Source organism: Penicillium robsamsonii (assembly GCF_028829455.1).
Source record: "Penicillium robsamsonii strain IBT 29466 chromosome Unknown utg000005l_segment0_segment0, whole genome shotgun sequence".
NCBI lineage: Eukaryota > Fungi > Ascomycota > Eurotiomycetes > Eurotiales > Aspergillaceae > Penicillium > Penicillium robsamsonii.
Window position 1 is genome coordinate 1,780,220 of NW_026643223.1, and position 18,840 is coordinate 1,799,059.

An 18,840-nucleotide genomic window follows, 5' to 3' on the forward strand; every position below is an offset into this window, starting at 1 on the left:
CAAGGTCGAGACCAGCTATCCCCCTGACCGCTCACCGCCTGGCAGCGATTGGCCGATGTCATTCGCTTCCACAATAGAGTCCACGTTTAGTTTACTGCTACACCAACACAAGCACCAAGTGTTTACCTTTCGCTCTTTTCTTTATTTCCGGTGGATGCGGTGGTCGCCTCTGCCTTATATTGCTCTCTAGTGTGCGGAGCTTGCTACTTTACAGTGCGGCTCCGGCCAAATCTTCAAGATGCAGTCCTCCCCAAACATGCTCACCAAGGTACACCCCCCTCGGGCATCTTAATGCGCCATCAAACAACGGGACTCAATTGAAGATGCTAATAATTCTCTCTCGAGCAGTTTGAGTCGAAATCCTCCAGAGCCAAAGGAATCGCATTCCATCCCAAACGGTCAGTCAATCCCGCGGAGGGACACCTAACACCTCAAAGCACCCAATCTGACCTCAAAACAGGCCATGGATCCTCGTCTCCCTTCACTCCTCTACCATTCAACTGTGGGACTACCGCATGGGAACTCTTATCGACCGATTCGAAGAACACGATGGCCCAGTTCGCGGCGTTGACTTTCACCCAACCCAGCCCCTGTTTGTGTCCGGAGGTGACGATTACAAGATCAAGGTCTGGAACTACCAGACCCGGAGGTGTTTGTTCACATTGAATGGCCACCTGGATTATGTGCGAACAGTTTTCTTCCACCCCGAGCTGCCTTGGATTCTATCTGCGTCCGATGACCAGACCATCAGAATCTGGAACTGGCAAAATCGGTCACTCAGTAAGATGCATTGGAGCCACCTATATTAACATCAACTAATGCTTCAATTGCTTTTAGTCTGTACGATGACCGGTCACAACCATTATGTTATGTGCGCTCAGTTCCACCCCACCGAGGATCTCATTGCCTCGGCCTCGTTGGATCAGTCAGTTCGCATTTGGGACATCTCCGGCCTGCGGAAGAAGCACTCAGCCCCAACCTCGGTTTCGTTCGAAGATCAATTGGCAAGAGCCAATTCAAACCAAGCTGATATGTTTGGAAACACCGATGCAGTCGTTAAGTTTGTGCTGGAAGGTCATGACCGTGGTGTGAACTGGGTGTCATTCCACCCCACACTACCTTTGCTAGTGTCCGCCGGTGACGATCGGTTGGTTAAGCTCTGGCGGATGAGTGATACCAAGGCTTGGGAAGTCGATACTTGCCGCGGCCATTTCCAAAATGCCTCCGCCGCTCTGTTCCACCCACACCAGGACCTCATCCTTTCCGTCGGCGAAGATAAGACGATTCGTGCATGGGATCTTAACAAGCGTACCTCCGTTCAGTCCTTTAAGCGCGATCTTGATCGATTCTGGGTTATCGCTGCTCATCCCGAGATGAACCTGTTCGCCGCAGGCCATGATACTGGTGTTATGGTCTTCAAGCTCGAGCGAGAGCGTCCTGCGTCTGCTATCTACCAGAACCAACTGTTCTACATCACAAAGGATAAGCACGTCAAGTCATATGACTTCGGCAAGAACGTCGAGTCGCCGCCGATGCTTTCGCTGCGCAAGCTGGGTTCCCCATGGGTCCCTCCGCGTACCCTCTCTTACAACCCCGCCGAGCGTGCTATTCTGGTTACCACGCCCGCTGATAATGGAACTTATGAATTGATTCATCTTCCTAGAGATGCCACTGGAGCCGTTGAGCCTACAGATGTTAAGCGTGGACAGGCCACTTCGGCAGTTTTCGTCGCCCGCAACCGCTTCGCTGTCTTCAACCCTTCGAGTCAGCAGGTCGATATCAAGGACCTTAGCAACTCCACAACGAAGACAATCAAGCCACCGGCCGGCACGACCGATATCTACTTTGGTGGTACCGGATGTCTGCTCTTCATCACCCCTACACATGTTACTCTGTTCGACATCCAACAAAAGAAGCAGCTTGCGGAGCTTGCTGTCAGCGGAGTGAAGTATGTGGTGTGGTCTAACGATGGCTTGTACTGCGCTTTGCTCAGCAAACATAATGTCACTATCGTAACCAAGACCCTCGAGCAGGTCAGTACCTTGCACGAGACTATTCGCATCAAGAGTGCTACCTGGGATGACGCCGGTGTCCTGCTCTACTCTACCCTCAACCATGTGAAGTACTCCCTTCTCAACGGCGACAACGGTATTATCCGCACCCTTGATCAGACAGTATACCTCGTGCGTGTCAAGGGACGCAGCGTCTATGCCCTTGACCGCAACGCCCAGCCACGCGTCTTAGAGATTGACCCGACTGAGTACCGTTTCAAGCTCGCCCTCGTGAAGCGGAATTACGACGAAATGCTTCAGATTATCAAGACCTCCAGTTTGGTTGGCCAGAGCATCATTTCTTACCTGCAGAAGAAGGGCTACCCGGAGATTGCTCTGCAATTCGTGCAAGACCCCCAGACCCGCTTCGACCTTGCCCTTGAATGTGGTAACCTCGAGGTTGCCAATGAAATGGCACGGGAACTCGACCGCCCCAACTTTTGGAGCAGACTTGGAGCCGAAGCATTGGCTCACGGTAACCACCAGACCGTCGAAATGACTTACCAAAAGCAGCGCAACTTCGACAAGCTCTCTTTCCTTTACCTCTGTACCGGCGACCAGGAGAAGCTTGCTCGTATGGCTAAGATTGCTGAACACCGTGGCGACTTCACCTCTCGCTTCCAAAACGCTATCTACCGCGGGGACGTTGAGGATCGAATCCAGATGTTCAAGGAAGTGGACTTGTGTAAGTATTCACCCTGGTGGCAATTATTTCCTTAATGCTAATTTCGCTAGACCCGCTCGCTTATCTCACTGCCAAGTCACATGGTCTGATTGAAGAGGCCGAGTCCATTTTGGAGGCTGTTGGTCTCACCGAAGACCAGATCGGCCTGCCTACACTCGAGCACCCTCTGAAGGTTCCCCATCCCATTGTGCCCACTTTCAAGTCAAACTGGCCTGTTAAGGCTGCTGGCCACTCCTCCTTTGAGAAGGCTCTTCTTGGAGAGGTTGGTGCTGCCGATGACGAGGCTGGTGCTGATGGATTCGAGATTGAGGAAGAGGAGCAAGAGGCTGCTCTTGCTCGGGAAACCCTTGATGATGACGAGGAGGAAGTTTCCGGCTGGGATATGGGTGATGATGTCAATGTTGAGGAAGAGGTCGACTTTGTCAACGTGGAAAGTGCCGAAGCTGGCGCAGGAGGTTCTGAGGCCGATTTGTGGGCTCGTAACTCCCCGCTTGCTGCTGATCACGTCGCCGCTGGCTCTTTCGACACTGCGATGCAGCTGTTGAACCGTCAAGTTGGTGCCGTTCAGTTCGCTCCTCTCAAGCCTCGCTTCCTCGAAGTTTACAAGGCAACCAAGACCTATCTCCCGGCGACTGCTGGTCTGCCGCCTTTGGTCAACTATGTGCGCCGGACCGTTGACGAAACTGACTCCCGGAAAATGCTTCCCATCATTCCTCGAGACCTAGAGACTATTGCCAGTGCTGACTTGCAAGAGGGTTATGCCGCTATGCGGTCCAACAGATTGGAGGATGGTGTAGCAATCTTCAAGCGCATTCTTCACACTGTTCTCGTCAACACCGTCTCATCAGAAGCCGATGTGGAGGAGGCAAAGAAGGTCATTGCCACTGCTCGTGAATACATCCTCGCCATGTCGATCGAGCTCGAGCGCCGTACTCTCTCCACCGACTCTCCCGAGGACCTCAAGCGCAGCCTTGAGCTGTCCGCCTACTTCACGATCCCTAAGCTCGAGGTCGCTCACCGACAATTAGCATTGATGGCTGCTATGAAGTTGGCCTTTGCCAACAAGAACTACGGCTCAGCCTTGAGCTTTGCCAACCGGATGCTGGCCAATGGAGGCTCCGCTAAGCTTTTGGAGCAGGTAAGACTTTTCTTTTAATTGGAAGTTCATATTTTGGGATATGCCAATACTAACCATGATAAACAGGCCAAGAAGATCAAAGCTCAATGCGAACGCAACCCTCAAGACCAGATCGATATCGACTTCGACCCCTTCGCCGAGTTCGATATCTGCGCTGCCTCCTTCACTCCTATCTACAGCGGCTCTCCCAGTGTCTCAGACCCCTTCACCGGTGCTAAATACCACCCTCAGTACAAGGGAAGTGTCGACCGGATAGCGGATGTTACGGAGATCGGTGCCCCGGCCAGTGGCCTGCGCCTGTTCGTCCCCAGTCAATTCTAATTGCCGCATGACGAAGCATAACGGTTTTCTGCCTTTTTTTCTCTTCTTCCTGATATGAAGTTACAAAACGGGTACATTTTTCATCTGCACGAGGAGAAGTTGTGTTTGGCGGCGCTTTTCATTTTTTTTTTTCGGCTGGGAGAAAGACAAAACTTCCTGCACACAGTCCCCTTGTCTAGATGTCTTTTTGTATCCAAGATTATAATTGCTTAGCGATCTAGTTTGTATGCGAACATGTTTTGTCCACAAGATCTCTTATAGTCATCACCTGAAGGCAATGCCTCTAGTCGCCTAGTTCATATTACCTGGCCTAGTAAGTAGTGATAAAAGTACAATCTATATTTATTCGCCAAACAATGCATATCTAATGTACAAGGGAGATGTCCGAAACTGAAGAGCAGAGAGAAAACCACTTCAACCAAAACACCGCAAACATACAGCTCAATCACACCGACCATCCTTCCACCCAGTCCGCCACCTCTCCTCCCAAAGTCGACAATCAAACTCCTTCTTCCCAAGCTTCCGATTAACCTCATTATGCGCCTCACACATCCACCATCCAAACTCCTTCCGACTCCCCAGTTTCGGCTGATTCTGCCCACTGGGATGCGCCATCCATGTCTGGAAATCATCCGCACATACCCAGCACGGGTATAGCTTTGAAAAGAACTTCAAGAACCCGCTCATATTAGCTTGGTGTTCTGCGTTTGCCTTTTCGGGGTATGTAGCTGCCATCGAGTGTAATAGTGTCCATGTCGAACGACCTAGCTCTTCGACGTCTGGCGGGCAGTCTGAGGGTCTTTCGCTGAGGGAGGGTGTTGTGGCTGCGGCGAAGGCGGCCGTTGAGGCTGTCATTTTGCCTGTGCTCGAGATAGGGTTTGAGTTTGCGCTTTTGAGGTCGGCTTGCTTGGTCAATGCTCGCCATGAGGCGACGGAGGTGCAGGTGCGGCAGCTGTGAGGTGGATATGTTAGCTTGTTCTGTAGACGCGGCTCAACAAGGAGAACGGTTGAGTCTGGATGCTGCTAGTTGTAGATACGTACGGCTTTCCGTCTTTGTCCAGAACTACGCCTTTGGGCAATGGAGCTTTCGAGTCATCGTTTCCGGCTGGCTTGGAGGAGCTTGCGGAGGTCGCGAGGTTTTGCTGGTTGAATATTGACCTTGTGCCTTTATATTCACTAGTAACTTGCTCCGGTGGAACAGAGGACATGTTTTCCCTTGTAGGTATTTGATTGCCTGGGGATATTGAATATTTGGAGTCGTGAGAGTGATTCGGAGTTGATTTCTAATAGATTGCGGAGAAACAGCGGAGGGGAAAAAGAGGTGATAGTGACCGATATTTAGCGTAGCAGTCTCCAAGGAGACACTCAAAAAGAAGTGAGAAATATCCTCAAGATCAATGAGCTTTGAATATGTCAAAGATCCAGAAGTTGAGCTTTCAGAGCAAGAGTCGCAAATGACATAGTGAAATGTAACGCCGATCAATCTCGATCCTGCTTTGTCATCCATTCCCGCGCGCTCAACGCAGACGCGATCAGGTTCGCAGTTTGACTGCGATACATCAATATTTTTCTTCCATTACTTTGCTCTTTGGTCCTTATATTCCCATATATACTCCGAGCAGCTAGACTATTCATTCATGCAAACTCACTCATACTATTAACATCCTTTCAATCGTCATAGAACGACATCAGCATGCCGCCGAAGTATACAATGTCCGACTCCGAGTCTGAAGCTGAGAGTCAGGTACTCAACGCTCCCTCTGACCAGACTCTTGAGAGGAGTCTTCGCGACCAAGTGGCTGCAATCTTCAAGTCGGGGAACATGGAGGAATTGACTGTGAAGCGTGTACGACTTGCGGTGGAAGCTACATTAGGTCTTTCAGCTGGGTACTTTAAGTCTACAGATGATTGGAAAGCGCGGAGTGAGAATATAATCAAGGACGAGGTGGTGAGTCTTTGAATTTACTGTGCTCCTTCGGCAGCTTCAGCCAGCTTCAGGAAAAGACACTGATTGCGATGCTTTTACAGGAAATACAAGATCAGGCGATACAAAATCCACAATCCTCTCCTCTTCCAAAGCCTAAGCCTACTGCCCCTGCGAAGCGAGCAAAATCCGAGACCGCGCCAAATTCTAGGAAGCGCCAGAAGACTAAGACGCCAGTGCCCGACGAGGAAGTTGAGCTATCAGTCCCGTCGGACGACGAGAGTGACGAGGTCACAAAGCCTAACAGTCGATCCAAAGCACCAGTGAAGGAGTCGCCGATGAAGAAGTCCTCAATGAAGAAGGTCTCCGTGCAGAAACCCAAGAAAGATATGTCAGACGCTTCTGATTTATCCGGTAATGAGAGTGATGACGACGATGTCACAAAACCAAAGAAACGCTCGAAAGCGCCATTGAAGAAGTCGCCAGAGAAGAAGGCATCTGTGCGAAAGGCCCCCACGAAGGAAGCATCAGACGCGTCCGATGTTCCCGATGAACCCAATAGAGATACCAAGGATGATTCCGAAAGCGAGATGTCGGTGGTGCTTGACGAAGAACCTCAGCTTAAGGCTCCCCGCAAGCGACAGAAAACTGCTGGGGGAACTGCAACCAAGACGAAGAAAACTTCCAAAGCCAAGGATGAGGATATTAGCCCGGACCAGGCTGAAATCAAACGACTGCAAGGATGGCTCATCAAATGCGGGATCCGTAAGCTATGGGGTAAAGAGCTGGCGTCTTATGACACCTCCAAGGCCAAAATCAAGCATCTCAAGGGGATGCTGGAGGATGCTGGAATGACTGGCCGGCCATCCCAAGAGAAGGCAAACCAGATCCGCGAAGAACGGGAGCTGAAAGCAGATCTAGAGCAGATCCAGCAAGGCGCAAAGCAATGGGGTGCTAAGAGTGACGAGGAGAATGATGAGGATTCGAAACCTCGGCGTAGGCCGAATCGAGGGCGACAGTCGCTTGCGTTCTTAGAGAGTGAGGGCGAAGAGACCGATTGATGGATAGCATAGGGCTCGGAATGAAAGAGTTCGTCGGACCAGCGGCTGGGATGCCAGGAAATCGGATTATGCGTTCTTGTCACTTTGTATTTCATACTTCATAATGTCCAAATATATGGTAATAAGAGTCGCTATCATCGTCCAGCCTTCGGTCCACTCATGCGTTGAGCAGTCAAGCTAAAGATGGCAACAGAAGATATGAAGAGGACAAGATTGTAGAACTATACCTGTTAGCTTTATTCAATCGACTTGAGTGGTCCAATGACATACAGCCTTCCGCGAGTACTCGTTCTCCTCCGCCTCTGTTCTAGCCTCCACAAACAGGCGTCGCAAGTTAGGGAGATTAGCCTGCAGATGTGTTAGTCTTGGCAATTTGACAGTTCTGGCAGATGTAGAATAAATACCATTATGACAGCGAGAGTGTCTAGATTCGAGGGTAAAATAAAGGAGAGAGTCGATGACCGTAGAGCGGGAGAGTCCAGAAGCCACCATTTGTGGACAACTTTTGATCGTCCGAAACACCCTTTCTCTCCCTCTTCGCCCCCATTCTTCCTCGCAATCTCCCCAACCCAGATTGTTCACATACTTTCTGAGTTTGCGAACAAAGTCACAAACAATCTCAACAGATTCCATTCCCCGATCTCGCGCGACCGCGAAGCTCCCAATCCCCCGCAGTCGCCCAACGCTACTCCATTCCCACTCCCATCCCGATATCTCTAGGCGGAGGCACGACCTAGTCGTTGCTGAAGCTTATACATCCTCGCCATGGCGATGAACAAAATCCGCGGCGCCTTTACGGTGCCTCGGAAAGGAGAGACATTTGAATTGCGAGCTGGACTTGTGTATGCGGCCCCCTCCACCATGCGCTGGTTACCTCGCCATAGCGAATGACGAATGATATTAACTATTATTATAGTTCCCAGTATGCCTACGAACGGTATGTACAGTAGTGAAGCCCTCCATCCGGGCTGGGAGTGTATGACAAAGAGATGGTATGGCTGACGATATAACAGGAAGGAATCCATTCAAAAGACAATTATGGCCATGACCCTAGGAAAGGATGTTTCGGCCCTGTTCCCAGATGTTCTCAAGAACATTGCTACCGCCGATCTTGAGCAGAAGAAATTGGTCTACCTCTATCTCATGTGGGTACCACTGTACAACTGAACTTGGCTACGTATGCTAATCGGTCGAATCTCACTTTCAGGAACTACGCTAAATCGCACCCCGATCTATGTATTCTCGCCGTGAACACCTTCGTACAAGACTCGGAAGATCCTAACCCACTGATTCGTGCGTTGGCAATCCGGACAATGGGTTGTATTCGGGTAGAGAAGATGGTGGACTACATGGAAGAACCGCTGCGCAAGACCCTCCGAGACGAGTCGCCGTATGTCCGCAAGACAGCTGCAATCTGTGTGGCCAAGCTTTTCGATCTGAACCCAACAATGGCCCTTGAGAACGGATTCCTGGAGACGCTCCAGGAGATGATCGGAGACCCCAACCCCATGGTCGTGGCCAATTCGGTGACTGCACTTCAGGAGATTCACCACACGGCACCCGAGACACAGGCTCTACATATTAATGCTAACTCCCTACGGAAGATGCTGATGGCTTTGAATGAGTGCACAGAATGGGGCCGCGTCACTATTCTCTCAACTTTGGCTGAGTATAAGACCTCTGACGTGAAGGAGTCGGAGCACATTTGCGAACGAGTCGCTCCTCAGTTCCAGCATGTTAATTCCGGTGTGGTCCTTGCGGCAGTCAAGGCTGTGTTCTTACATATGAAGAATGTCAGCCCTGAATTGTCGAAGGCCTACCTCAAGAAGATGGCTCCGCCATTGGGTATGCACCCTCGCTGCTCTCAGTACACTTCTTTTTGCTAATTTTATATAGTTACATTGGTTTCGTCAGCCCCCGAAGTGCAATATGTTGCGTTAAGAAATATCGACCTTCTGCTGCAAAAGGAGCCTGACATTCTCAACAAAGAACTCCGTGTTTTCTTCTGCAAATACAATGACCCGCAATATGTCAAGTTCCAGAAACTTGAGATCATGGTCCGCATAGCGAACGACCGCAATGTGGACCAGCTCCTCGCTGAGTTGAAGGAGTATGCCCTTGAAGTCGATATGGACTTTGTCCGCCGAGCTGTCAAGGCAATCGGCCAGGTTGCCATCAAGATTGAGAGCGCCAGCGAGCGATGCGTTAACACACTGTTGGATCTCATCAATACTAAGGTGAACTATGTCGTTCAGGAGGCGATTGTTGTTATCAAGGACATCTTCCGGAAATACCCTGGCTATGAAGGTATCATCCCGACTCTATGCCAGTGCATTGATGAGTTAGATGAGCCCAATGCTAGAGCGGCAATCATCTGGATTGTAGGAGAGTATGCTGAGAAGATCAGCAACGCGGGTGATATCTTGGGTGGCTTTGTGGATGGTTTCAACGAAGAATTCTCTGCGGTTTGTTCTTCCTTCCTGGTATATGCTACGATCTTGACTAACCTCTAGATCTAGACCCAATTGCAAATCCTCACAGCTGTCGTCAAACTCTTCCTCAAGCGTCCCGACAAAGCACAGGGCCTGGTGCAGCGGGTACTCCAGGCCGCGACATCCGAGAACGACAACCCAGATGTCCGTGACCGAGCATATATCTACTGGCGTCTTCTGTCCAACACCAGCGATTCAAACGCGACAAAGAACATCGTTCTCTCGGACAAGCCCCCTATCGTCACCACCATCCACTCACTGCCACCGGCCCTTCTCGACCAACTCCTTTCCGAACTGTCTACTCTTTCTTCCGTCTACCACAAGCCCCCCGAGCAGTTTGTTGGGCACGGCCGGTTCGGTGCAGATGCCGTCATGCGCGCTGCTATCGAGTATGTACTAAATCCCCTGTATTCGTCGACCATATTACTAACCAATCCACAGGGAACAAATCCAGAACGCGCGCGAGAACCCACTGGCTGCGGCTGCTGCCGCTGCCGCTGGTGGCAACACAGCACCTGCGCAGGCGCAAAACAACGTCGAGAACCTGCTGGACATCGATTTCGACGGCGGTGCTCCTGCCTCCGCACAAACCGAGCCTTCCAGCGGCATGTCCGGCCTCGAGGGTCTGGCTGGCACCCCCGTACGGGTAGCGTCCCCTGCAGCTGGTACCCCGACCGCCCAAGCAAGCAACAACCTAGACGATCTCTTGGGTGTGTTCGGAGACTCCGGTGCCGCCCAGCCCTCGTCGAGCGGTGGTGGTAGTGCCGACCTCATGAACGGCTTCTCTGGTCTTGATCTCTCCAGCAATGCGGGTCCTTCTCAAAACAACCAGTCCAAGAAATCCAACGACGACATCTTGTCGCTCTTCTAGAGCAATGACATTGATGGTATAGCCAAGTGTGTCTAGCTGACCATACCGGCTGGTGTTATATTCGGGTGTTTTCGCAAGCGAGAATCTGAACTGACAGAGATAGATTGGTGTTTTTCTTTTACTTGTTTAATTTTGCTTGCATGTCTACCTAAACGGACTTCAAAAGGCCTGTACATTTCTGCCTCGAATGTCAATTTCTTTTATTGTGATGTTTTTGGACTTGGGGCTTGGATTAGGCATATCTTGGCAATGCAGCCAAGCTTTGTAGTGTGGAATTTGATATATATTAAGAGACATACACTCCCTGCCCCGTACAACATGTATATACCACGTAGCCCTATGTCGAGATGGAAATAAACTTCCGCTTTTTCCCGGCCAATGCAACTGGCTCCATAGAAAAAAAAAAACCAAGAAAAATACACCTAGGCATTGACCACACAAAACATAGTTCAAGCTGTATTAACAGAGCAGAGCCTGTTTAAATAGGCAAGGTAATGGATGTAGATGCTAGGGTATCAACAACCCAATTTTCTCTAAGCAAATACTCCAACCAGGTAAAATGCACACTTTATAGCTTACAAGTCTAAATCTTCAAACGGATCCATCAAGGCTGCTTACCAATTATTCAAACCGAAGTTTTCAGTGTGCAAAACCGAGTGGGACTCCGGACGTGGCCCGCTTCCAAGAGATATAAATGGGGCATACCCCCAGGAAAGATGTGTACAGTGAACAATTCTCCAAATTCACAACATGGCTCAAACAGACTACAAATTCGAAGGCTGGATGGGTCTTGACCCCAGTGCCGGCGAGGGCAACATGGTTTGGCAAGAATTCCAGCCGAAAGAGTGGGAGGAGACCGATGTTGATATCAAAGTATCTCACTGCGGCATCTGTGGTTCCGATTTACACACTCTCCGGAGTGGCTGGGTACGTATTTAGTTTGTATCAACGAGATCTCAGCATGGGAAAACTCACTGATATACAACGTTGTATACATCCCCATAAAAAACGGGAAAAAAAAAAACTAACATTCGCCACAGAGACCCACCGCCTACCCCTGCTGCGTAGGCCATGAGATTGTTGGCACAGCCGTGCGCGTGGGCAGCAAGGTCTCCGACATCCAGATCGGCGACCGCGTCGGAGTCGGCGCCCAGAGCGAGTCCTGTCTCGGCCGCCTAGGCGACTGCGAGGAGTGCGCCTCCGGTATGGAGAACTACTGCACCAAGAAGGTCGTCGGCACGTACAACAGCATCCACTACGATGGCAGCAAGTCGTACGGCGGGTATGCGCGGTACAACCGGGTGCCCGGCCACTTTGCCATCAAGATCCCCGATGCTATCCCGTCGGCTGATGCTGCGCCTATGCTGTGCGGCGGCGCTACCCTCTACAGCCCGCTCAAGCACAATGGCTGTGGTCCTGGCAAGCGCGTTGGCATTATTGGCGTTGGAGGTCTGGGTCACTTTGGCTTGCTGTTTGCTAAGGCTATGGGGGCTGATCGGGTTGTTGCTATCTCGCGGAAGATGGCTAAGAAGGAGGATTCGTTGAAGATGGGGGCGGATCTTTATATTGCGACAGATGATGAGACTGACTGGGCCACCGTTCATACTCGGTCTTTGGATTTGATTGTTTCCACTGTCTCGTCTACTAAGATGCCTTTTAATGACTACCTGGGTCTTTTGAAGACCGGTGGATCTTTTGTGCAGGTGGGTCTCCCTGAGGATGGTGGACTGTTTGCTCCTGTTCGGAGCTTGATGCGTCGCATAAATCTCTCCAGCTCCCTTGTTGGTAGCCCCAGTGAGATCCGGGAGATGTTTGAGCTTGTTGCTGAAAAGGGAATCCGCCCTTGGGTGGAGGAAATCCCGATGAAGGATGCGAACAAGGCGATTGTGGATATGGAGGATGGAAAGGCCCGCTACAGATATGTGCTGGTCAACGAGTAGACACCTATAACTAAAAAAATCTAGAATATGATCAAATATAGAGATGTGCCCATGAAGTCTGAAAAATTGAAGATTCAAAATATACACTGTATAGATGTGAGCCAATCAAATTACGCACGTGAGGGCCGTTCTCGGAGGCACTAATCCATTTTGGGACATTCAGATTTCCCCCGCGGTGGGATGAATCATTCTGCCTCTCTTCTTCTCTACTTCGGTTTCAAGCAATTTCTATTGAGTCAATTGACTTTTTAATCATGTCTCCTACACTCTCACAACAATACCTAAGTACTCGCGGTGCTGAGTACAAGGTGAGTCGAAAAAACTATTCATTGCAAACATGTTACTAACAACTCTGTCTCTCTAGAGATCCTTTGAAGATGTTGTTCTTCAGGGCCTAGCCTCGGACGGAGGTCTCTTCATACCCGAGGAAATCCCTAGCCTCCCCAAATCGTGGGAGACGGAATGGCGGGATCTGAGCTTCGAGGATCTGGCGCTCGAAATCATGTCGCTCTATATCTCTACCGACGAGATTCCCCGGGAAGATCTCAAGACCATTATCTATAAGTCATACTCGACTTTTCGTCACCCCGAGCGCACTCCTTCCGTCCCCCTCGAAAAGAACCTCTACTTGCTAGAGCTATTCCACGGCCCGACCTTTGCGTTCAAGGATGTTGCGCTCAGCTTCCTCGGAAATCTGTTCGAGTATTTCCTTGTTCGCAAGAATGCCGGAAAGACTGGCAAGGATAGACACCACCTGACCGTTGTTGGTGCCACTAGCGGTGATACTGGTTCGGCTGCCATCTACGGACTTCGCGGCAAGAAGGACGTCTCGGTATTCATTCTCTTCCCTGATGGCGGCCGAGTCTCGCCCATCCAAGAAAAGCAAATGACAACTATCTTGGACCCTAATGTTCACAACCTCACCGTCGCGGGCTCGTTCGATCACTGCCAGGATATCGTCAAGGCCCTCTTCGCTGATGAAGACCTTAACTCTACCCACAACATCGCCGCGGTCAACAGCATTAATATGGCCAGAATTTTGGCTCAGATTACCTACTACTTCTACTCCTACTTCTCCCTCACCAAAACCGACTCGTTCAACAAGGATTCCAAGGTCCGAGTGGTTGTCCCGTCCGGCAACTTCGGCGATATCCTTGCTGGTTGGTTCGCCAAGCAGATGGGTGTTCCCATCGAGAAACTGGTGATTGCCACCAACGCCAATGACATTCTCGACCGCTTCTTCCGCAGTGGTGGCCACTACACGAAGAAGGCCCTCAACGCAACCTCCGACCACGGCGTTAAGGAAACCCACAGCCCAGCCATGGACATCCTCGTCAGCAGCAACTTCGAGCGCCTCCTCTGGTTCCTTTCCTACCAAACAGCCAATGGGAGCGAAGCCGAGCGCCGCAAGCACGCCTGCGAAAGCGTCAGCGGATGGCTCAACCAGCTCAAGACGGAGGGAGGCTTCCAAGTCCCTAGCGCCGTCCTCGAGGCCGCCAAGGTCGATTTCGAGAGTGAGCGCGTTAGCAACGAGGAGACTATCTCTATGATCCGTGATATCTACAAGACCTCCTTCCCCAAGGGTCTTGGCCCTGGCTCTGCCAAGAGCTCCAAGACCGGTGGTTACATCCTTGACCCTCACACTGCTGTTGGTGTTGCTGCCACCCGCCGCTCTTTGGCACGTAACCCAGATGCTGTCCATATCTCTCTGTCCACTGCCCACCCGGCTAAGTTTGCTAGCGCTGTTGACCTTGCTCTGCGTGCGGAGGATGGTTACGACTTCACCGAGATCTTGCCCCAAGAGTTCATTGGTCTGGAGCAGCGTGAGAGCCGAGTCACCCCCGTCGGCGAGAGTGCTGGCTGGCAGGGTGTTAAGGAGATTGTCAAGGCAGAGCTTGAGCAGGAGCTGCAGGGTTTGCGGTAGATTCTGAACCTGGCAAGATAATAAAACATGTCTTGGGATACACTGAACTGGAGAGGTTTAACGGGAGGAGGGTGGAACCTGTACGCCGAGAAAATCTGCTGTTGTAGTATAGACGTGTTGGAAACGTTTGGTTTTACTATTCTCTCTCTTCTACCTAAATATGTGTCTTTTTTTTGTTGTTGTTACATAGTCAATATCAAGTTCAAATATAGACTATACAAATACATCAAGTGAACATAGCCTAAGGATGGAGCTAGGTAATTAAGACGAATAAATAAGAGGTAAAAATTGTAAATAGACAGAACACTCGTGTTTCCGTTGTAATCGTTGCTTTTGAAACTTCCTAGACTTAGGGCTAAGGTGAGCCGTAGTGAGACAGAACCTCTACTATCGAACAACAGGATCTGGAAATATCAAGCGCTTTAGGGAGCGAAACTATCTTAAGGGTTACAGCTATTTTCCTTGAGAATTTGTGAAAAAAAAAGATAGATTGACTTTTGATTCAATGCAAATGCTATCTCTAGGACAAGTAAAATCTTAAAACATCGAATGAGTCAAAAAATCCAAGCGATAAAGACACTATATATTACTATTAGTATATTGAAAACAGGTCTGACAAAGTAAAAAGAAATCTCGAAATGGCCAAGCAACCGTTTTTCTTTAATCCTCCAGTCTTGTTAGTAAAAAGCAGAAGGAAGAAATTCTAAGCGGAGCGAAGGTCGGACAATCTCAAAAATACTCAAGGTACCATGGGGCCTCTCTAATCCGCACCACTGAAGAGCAGGGTTCTCAGGAACCGAGAGGGATCCAGATCCCAATGAAGAGATGGATCGGCCGTCGATGGTTCTCAACTGATTTACAGGAGAGCCATGAGGGCAACAACACCGGCAAGGAGGCCGACAGCGGGCTTGACGCTGGAGGCGGCACCGGTGAACTCGTTGGAAGAGGGAGAAGCACCGTGCTGCTCGGGTGTGGAGGGGTGCTCCTCGGGGGTGGAGGGGTTGGCAGCGGGCTGAGTCTTCTTGGGGGCAGCGGGCTCGCTGTGGGCAGGCTTGGAGACAGCGGGCTGGGACTGAGCAGGGACGACGGGGTTGGAGGCAGCGGGGACACCGGGCTGGGACTGGGCAGGGACGGCGGGCTTGGTCTCGCCGGGGACAGCGGGCTTGGTCTCAGCGGGGACAGCGGGCTTGGTCTCAGCGGGGACACCGGGCTTGGACTGGGCAGGGACGGCGGGCTTGGTCTCAGCGGGGACACCGGGCTTGGACTCAGCGGGGACGGCGGGCTTGGTCTCGCCAGGAACAGCGGGCTTGGTCTCAGCGGGGACACCGGGCTTAGACTCAGCAGGGACGGCAGGCTTAGTCTCGCCAGGAACAGCGGGCTTGGTCTCAGCAGGAACACCGGGCTTGGACTCAGCAGGGACGGCAGGCTTGGTCTCGCCAGGAACAGCGGGCTTGGTCTCAGCAGGGACACCGGGCTTGGACTCAGCAGGGACGGCAGGCTTGGTCTCGCCAGGAACAGCGGGCTTGGTCTCAGCAGGAACACCGGGCTTGGACTCAGCAGGGACGGCAGGCTTGGTCTCGCCAGGAACAGCGGGCTTGGTCTCAGCAGGAACACCGGGCTTGGACTCAGCAGGGACGGCAGGCTTGGTCTCAGCAGGAACACCGGGCTTGGACTCAGCAGGGACGGCAGGCTTGGTCTCGCCGGGGACAGCGGGCTTGGTCTCAGCAGGGACACCGGGCTTGGACTCAGCAGGGACGGCAGGCTTGGTCTCGCCGGGGACAGCGGGCTTGGTCTCGCCGGGGACAGCAGGCTTGGTCTCGCCGGGGACAACAGGCTTGGTCTCAGCGGGGACAGCGGGCTTGGTCTCGCCGGGGACAACAGGCTTGGTCTCAGCGGGCTTGGTCTCGGCAGGGTGGCTCTCGACGGGCTTGGTCTCGCCGGGGACGACAGGCTTGGTCTCAGCGGGCTTGGTCTCAGCGGGCTTGGTCTCGACGGGCTTGGTCTCGACGGGCTTGGTCGCGACGGGCTGGGTACCGATGGGCTGCGTTCCAATGGGCTGCGTTCCAATGGGCTTGGTCTCAGCGGGCTTGGTCTCAACAGGGTAGCTGTGAGTGGACTTGGAGTGACCGGGCTTCTGGGGAACCACGACCTCTCCGGTGGGCTTCAGAATGGGGGCGGTAGGGCCTGCGGTGGGATGTCCGGTGGCGGGCTCAGTGGCATTGTAGAAGGTCAGAGGCTTCTCGTTCTCGCACATAGTGCAGACGGTAGTCTTGGTGATGGTGATGGTGCTTGTTCCGGTCACGGGAACGGTCCAAGTCTTAGAGCCAGAGGTGATCGTAGACGAGGTGACTAGGTATTGTTAGAATGTATGGTCAAGTGGCACAATTTGGTAGAGATTTTAGGGCTTACCAGGGCAGGTGGTGGTCACGAAGGTGAGCGTCTTGGTGGTACCAGGATTCACGGGGACGTGAGGCTTGGTGGTGTGCTCCCACACCGGGGTGGTGGTATTGTGCACCGGGATAGTGGTGTGCTCAGACACCGGGGCGGTCGAAGTGGTGCAGGGGGTGGTGGTGTTTCCGACCGGGGTGGTGCTATTGTGCACCGGGGTGGTGGTATGCTCAGGCACCGGGGTAGTGCTGTGCTCGTGCACCGGGGTGGTCGAGGTGGTGCACGGGGTGGTGGTAGTATGATCATGCACCGGGTGAGTGGTAGTATGATCATGCACCGGGTGGGTGGTAGTATGATCATGCACCGGGTGGGTGGTAGTATGATCATGCACCGGGTGAGTGGTGGTGTGCTCAGGCACAGGGGTGGCGGTGGTCGAGGTGGTGCACGGGGTGGTCCACGACTCAGCAGACTCGGTGGACTTGCTCCAGGAGTCATGGGTCGAGACGTGCTCGGCCGGCTTGGACCAGCTCTCGCCCCAGCCTTCAGCCTGGCCAGGGGCAGCGACGGCAGCAGAGCTCTGAGCGGCGGGACGAACGAACTCCTCGCCACGAGCCTGCATGATACCGGCAAAGGCCGGGCTGGCAAGAGCCAGAAGAGCAACGGAGTTGATCATTTCGAGAGATCAAAGTCTTATCAAACAGACTTGAGATAACGAGTGAAGGGTTGATAATAAAAAGTCTGGAATCAGGACAGACATGAACGATCTTATATGCCCTTTTCGAAAAGACTGGTTCCAAGTCATGACGGACGTGGGTGCCACGGTCGTGTCCAGGACAGAAAGGTAGACCTGATTCACAATGTGACATAGGAGGCCGAATGCAGGTACTAGGTTAGCTTACTGATTGATGAGAAAGGCACAGAAGTAAGGCCATTGGACAACAATTGGTGCAGTGATCCATTCATCTGGCAACTCAGATGCAAACGTGACAGACTGTAGTATCATTAGGGTAAGTAGTGCAAGGGGTCTCCATCTTCATCCACTAGGGTAACCTAATGCGGAAACAAAAGAATATCTTGGCAATCTTTGTAGTCTCTCCCGAGGTCACAATCCGCAAAAGTAGTAAGCAAATCACTGGAGTGACTGTACATTGGTTCATTTAGATGGAGAAAATCGCTCAATGATTGTTCAAGAATATGTTTATTTTGGAGTATATGGCCAGCAAAAGGACCATCCGGACCAGTGTTAGTAGGGAAGTAGACATGACACCCTTCAGACCTCGATTTGGTCGGTAGTGCGATTGTTGGGTAATCATATTCGAAAGGGACCATACTTGATACGATGAGGCTCCTCTGTTTGAGGACGAAAACCTCACGGAATCGCATGGGCTTGCAGTGAGAAAATAAACAAATCGACCAGAAGCAGCCAGAAATCCCCAAGTGCGATTTGAGGTGTTTTCTTGGCTCTGTGGAATGTGGGAATAACATTCGATTGAGTGTAGGGGCGTTCCATTGGTAGGTGTCAGTTTCGAAAAATGTACGCGTGAATCCGAGGTATTCCCGTAGCAAGAGGATCTCAACATCCTCGCAAGACATCCTTTTTTGAGGGATTAATCCGGATGTGGCTTATCGTAACATTGGCAACTGTAATCAATGACGGGGACATCTCAAGCCAGCACTGCACTAGGCCAACCCCACTGCGCGAAGATGGGACTTTTGCCGCAAAATAACAATGGGGTTTCTGTAGGACATTGACTCAGAGAATCCTTCAACCAATCTGTGCAGCCTGCACGCTCGTTGTTTTGGAACGGCAGGGCAGTCTACATGTCATCCAAGGATCCTGGTGGGCGAGAGGTACAGCGTTGAGGTACAGAGATTTTGGCCGCAAGCGGCAAGGGGATGGACGTAGTACCCCAGCATCTTGCGACTGACTTTGCGACTAGTCAGGGCTCTCCCCAGTAAATGTGAGGAACAGTGTCGAGGCAATCCGTTTTCGTTCATAGATGGCTGTCCCAATTGAGGATAGCACGTGACATAGGGCTTAGGGC

The 18,840-nt window shown here is 51.7% G+C and overlaps 8 protein-coding genes across 8 annotated transcripts; 5 read left to right on the plus strand and 3 right to left on the minus strand.

The window, feature by feature from the left end:
• Positions 1–96: 96 nt before the first annotated feature.
• On the plus strand, positions 97–4,226 carry N7447_008710 (coatomer subunit alpha). The gene is made up of 6 exons (XM_057232972.1): positions 97–268; positions 349–398; positions 461–780; positions 838–2,736; positions 2,787–3,874; positions 3,941–4,226. The coding sequence occupies exons 1-6, from the start codon at positions 239–241 to the stop codon at positions 4,193–4,195; spliced, it is 3,642 nt and encodes a 1,213-aa protein (XP_057082514.1). The 5' UTR covers positions 97–238; the 3' UTR covers positions 4,196–4,226.
• Positions 4,227–4,636: 410 nt separating this feature from the next.
• On the minus strand, positions 4,637–5,403 carry N7447_008711 (flavin-linked sulfhydryl oxidase; the record flags this gene model as incomplete). Its single annotated transcript, XM_057232973.1, has 2 exons — positions 4,637–5,147; positions 5,237–5,403. The coding sequence occupies 2 exons, from the start codon at positions 5,401–5,403 to the stop codon at positions 4,637–4,639; spliced, it is 678 nt and encodes a 225-aa protein (XP_057082515.1).
• A 485-nt stretch (positions 5,404–5,888) lies between these two features.
• N7447_008712 (putative transcriptional regulator) lies at positions 5,889–7,180 on the plus strand (the record flags this gene model as incomplete). The annotated part of the gene is made up of 2 exons (XM_057232974.1): positions 5,889–6,143; positions 6,224–7,180. The coding sequence occupies 2 exons, from the start codon at positions 5,889–5,891 to the stop codon at positions 7,178–7,180; spliced, it is 1,212 nt and encodes a 403-aa protein (XP_057082516.1).
• Positions 7,181–7,314: 134 nt separating this feature from the next.
• On the minus strand, positions 7,315–7,813 carry N7447_008713 (DUF5310 domain-containing protein; the record flags this gene model as incomplete). The annotated part of the gene is made up of 4 exons (XM_057232975.1): positions 7,315–7,401; positions 7,451–7,528; positions 7,585–7,740; positions 7,796–7,813. The coding sequence occupies 4 exons, from the start codon at positions 7,811–7,813 to the stop codon at positions 7,315–7,317; spliced, it is 339 nt and encodes a 112-aa protein (XP_057082517.1).
• An 81-nt stretch (positions 7,814–7,894) lies between these two features.
• On the plus strand, positions 7,895–10,543 carry N7447_008714 (putative AP-1 adaptor complex subunit beta; the record flags this gene model as incomplete). The annotated part of the gene is made up of 7 exons (XM_057232976.1): positions 7,895–8,022; positions 8,097–8,117; positions 8,194–8,325; positions 8,388–9,025; positions 9,077–9,645; positions 9,700–10,061; positions 10,114–10,543. The coding sequence occupies exons 1-7, from the start codon at positions 7,946–7,948 to the stop codon at positions 10,541–10,543; spliced, it is 2,229 nt and encodes a 742-aa protein (XP_057082518.1). The 5' UTR covers positions 7,895–7,945.
• Positions 10,544–11,293: 750 nt separating this feature from the next.
• On the plus strand, positions 11,294–12,483 carry N7447_008715 (NAD(P)-dependent alcohol dehydrogenase; the record flags this gene model as incomplete). Its single annotated transcript, XM_057232977.1, has 2 exons — positions 11,294–11,470; positions 11,584–12,483. The coding sequence occupies 2 exons, from the start codon at positions 11,294–11,296 to the stop codon at positions 12,481–12,483; spliced, it is 1,077 nt and encodes a 358-aa protein (XP_057082519.1).
• Positions 12,484–12,737: 254 nt separating this feature from the next.
• Positions 12,738–14,407, plus strand: N7447_008716 (threonine synthase THR4; the record flags this gene model as incomplete). Its single annotated transcript, XM_057232978.1, has 2 exons — positions 12,738–12,791; positions 12,848–14,407. The coding sequence occupies 2 exons, from the start codon at positions 12,738–12,740 to the stop codon at positions 14,405–14,407; spliced, it is 1,614 nt and encodes a 537-aa protein (XP_057082520.1).
• Positions 14,408–15,263: 856 nt separating this feature from the next.
• Positions 15,264–17,468, minus strand: cspA (putative cell surface protein; the record flags this gene model as incomplete). Its single annotated transcript, XM_057232979.1, has 2 exons — positions 15,264–16,756; positions 16,817–17,468. The coding sequence occupies 2 exons, from the start codon at positions 17,466–17,468 to the stop codon at positions 15,264–15,266; spliced, it is 2,145 nt and encodes a 714-aa protein (XP_057082521.1).
• Positions 17,469–18,840: the final 1,372 nt, after the last annotated feature.

Excerpts from the sequence above, each read along its gene's own strand:
- N7447_008710 (XM_057232972.1), top strand. The coding sequence starts at position 239 with ATGCAGTCCTCCCCAAACATGCTCACCAAG. Across the intron at positions 781-837 it reads CTGGCAAAATCGGTCACTCA|TCTGTACGATGACCGGTCAC; the intron begins GTAAGATGCATT and ends AATTGCTTTTAG. Across the intron at positions 3,875-3,940 it reads CCGCTAAGCTTTTGGAGCAG|GCCAAGAAGATCAAAGCTCA; the intron begins GTAAGACTTTTC and ends CATGATAAACAG.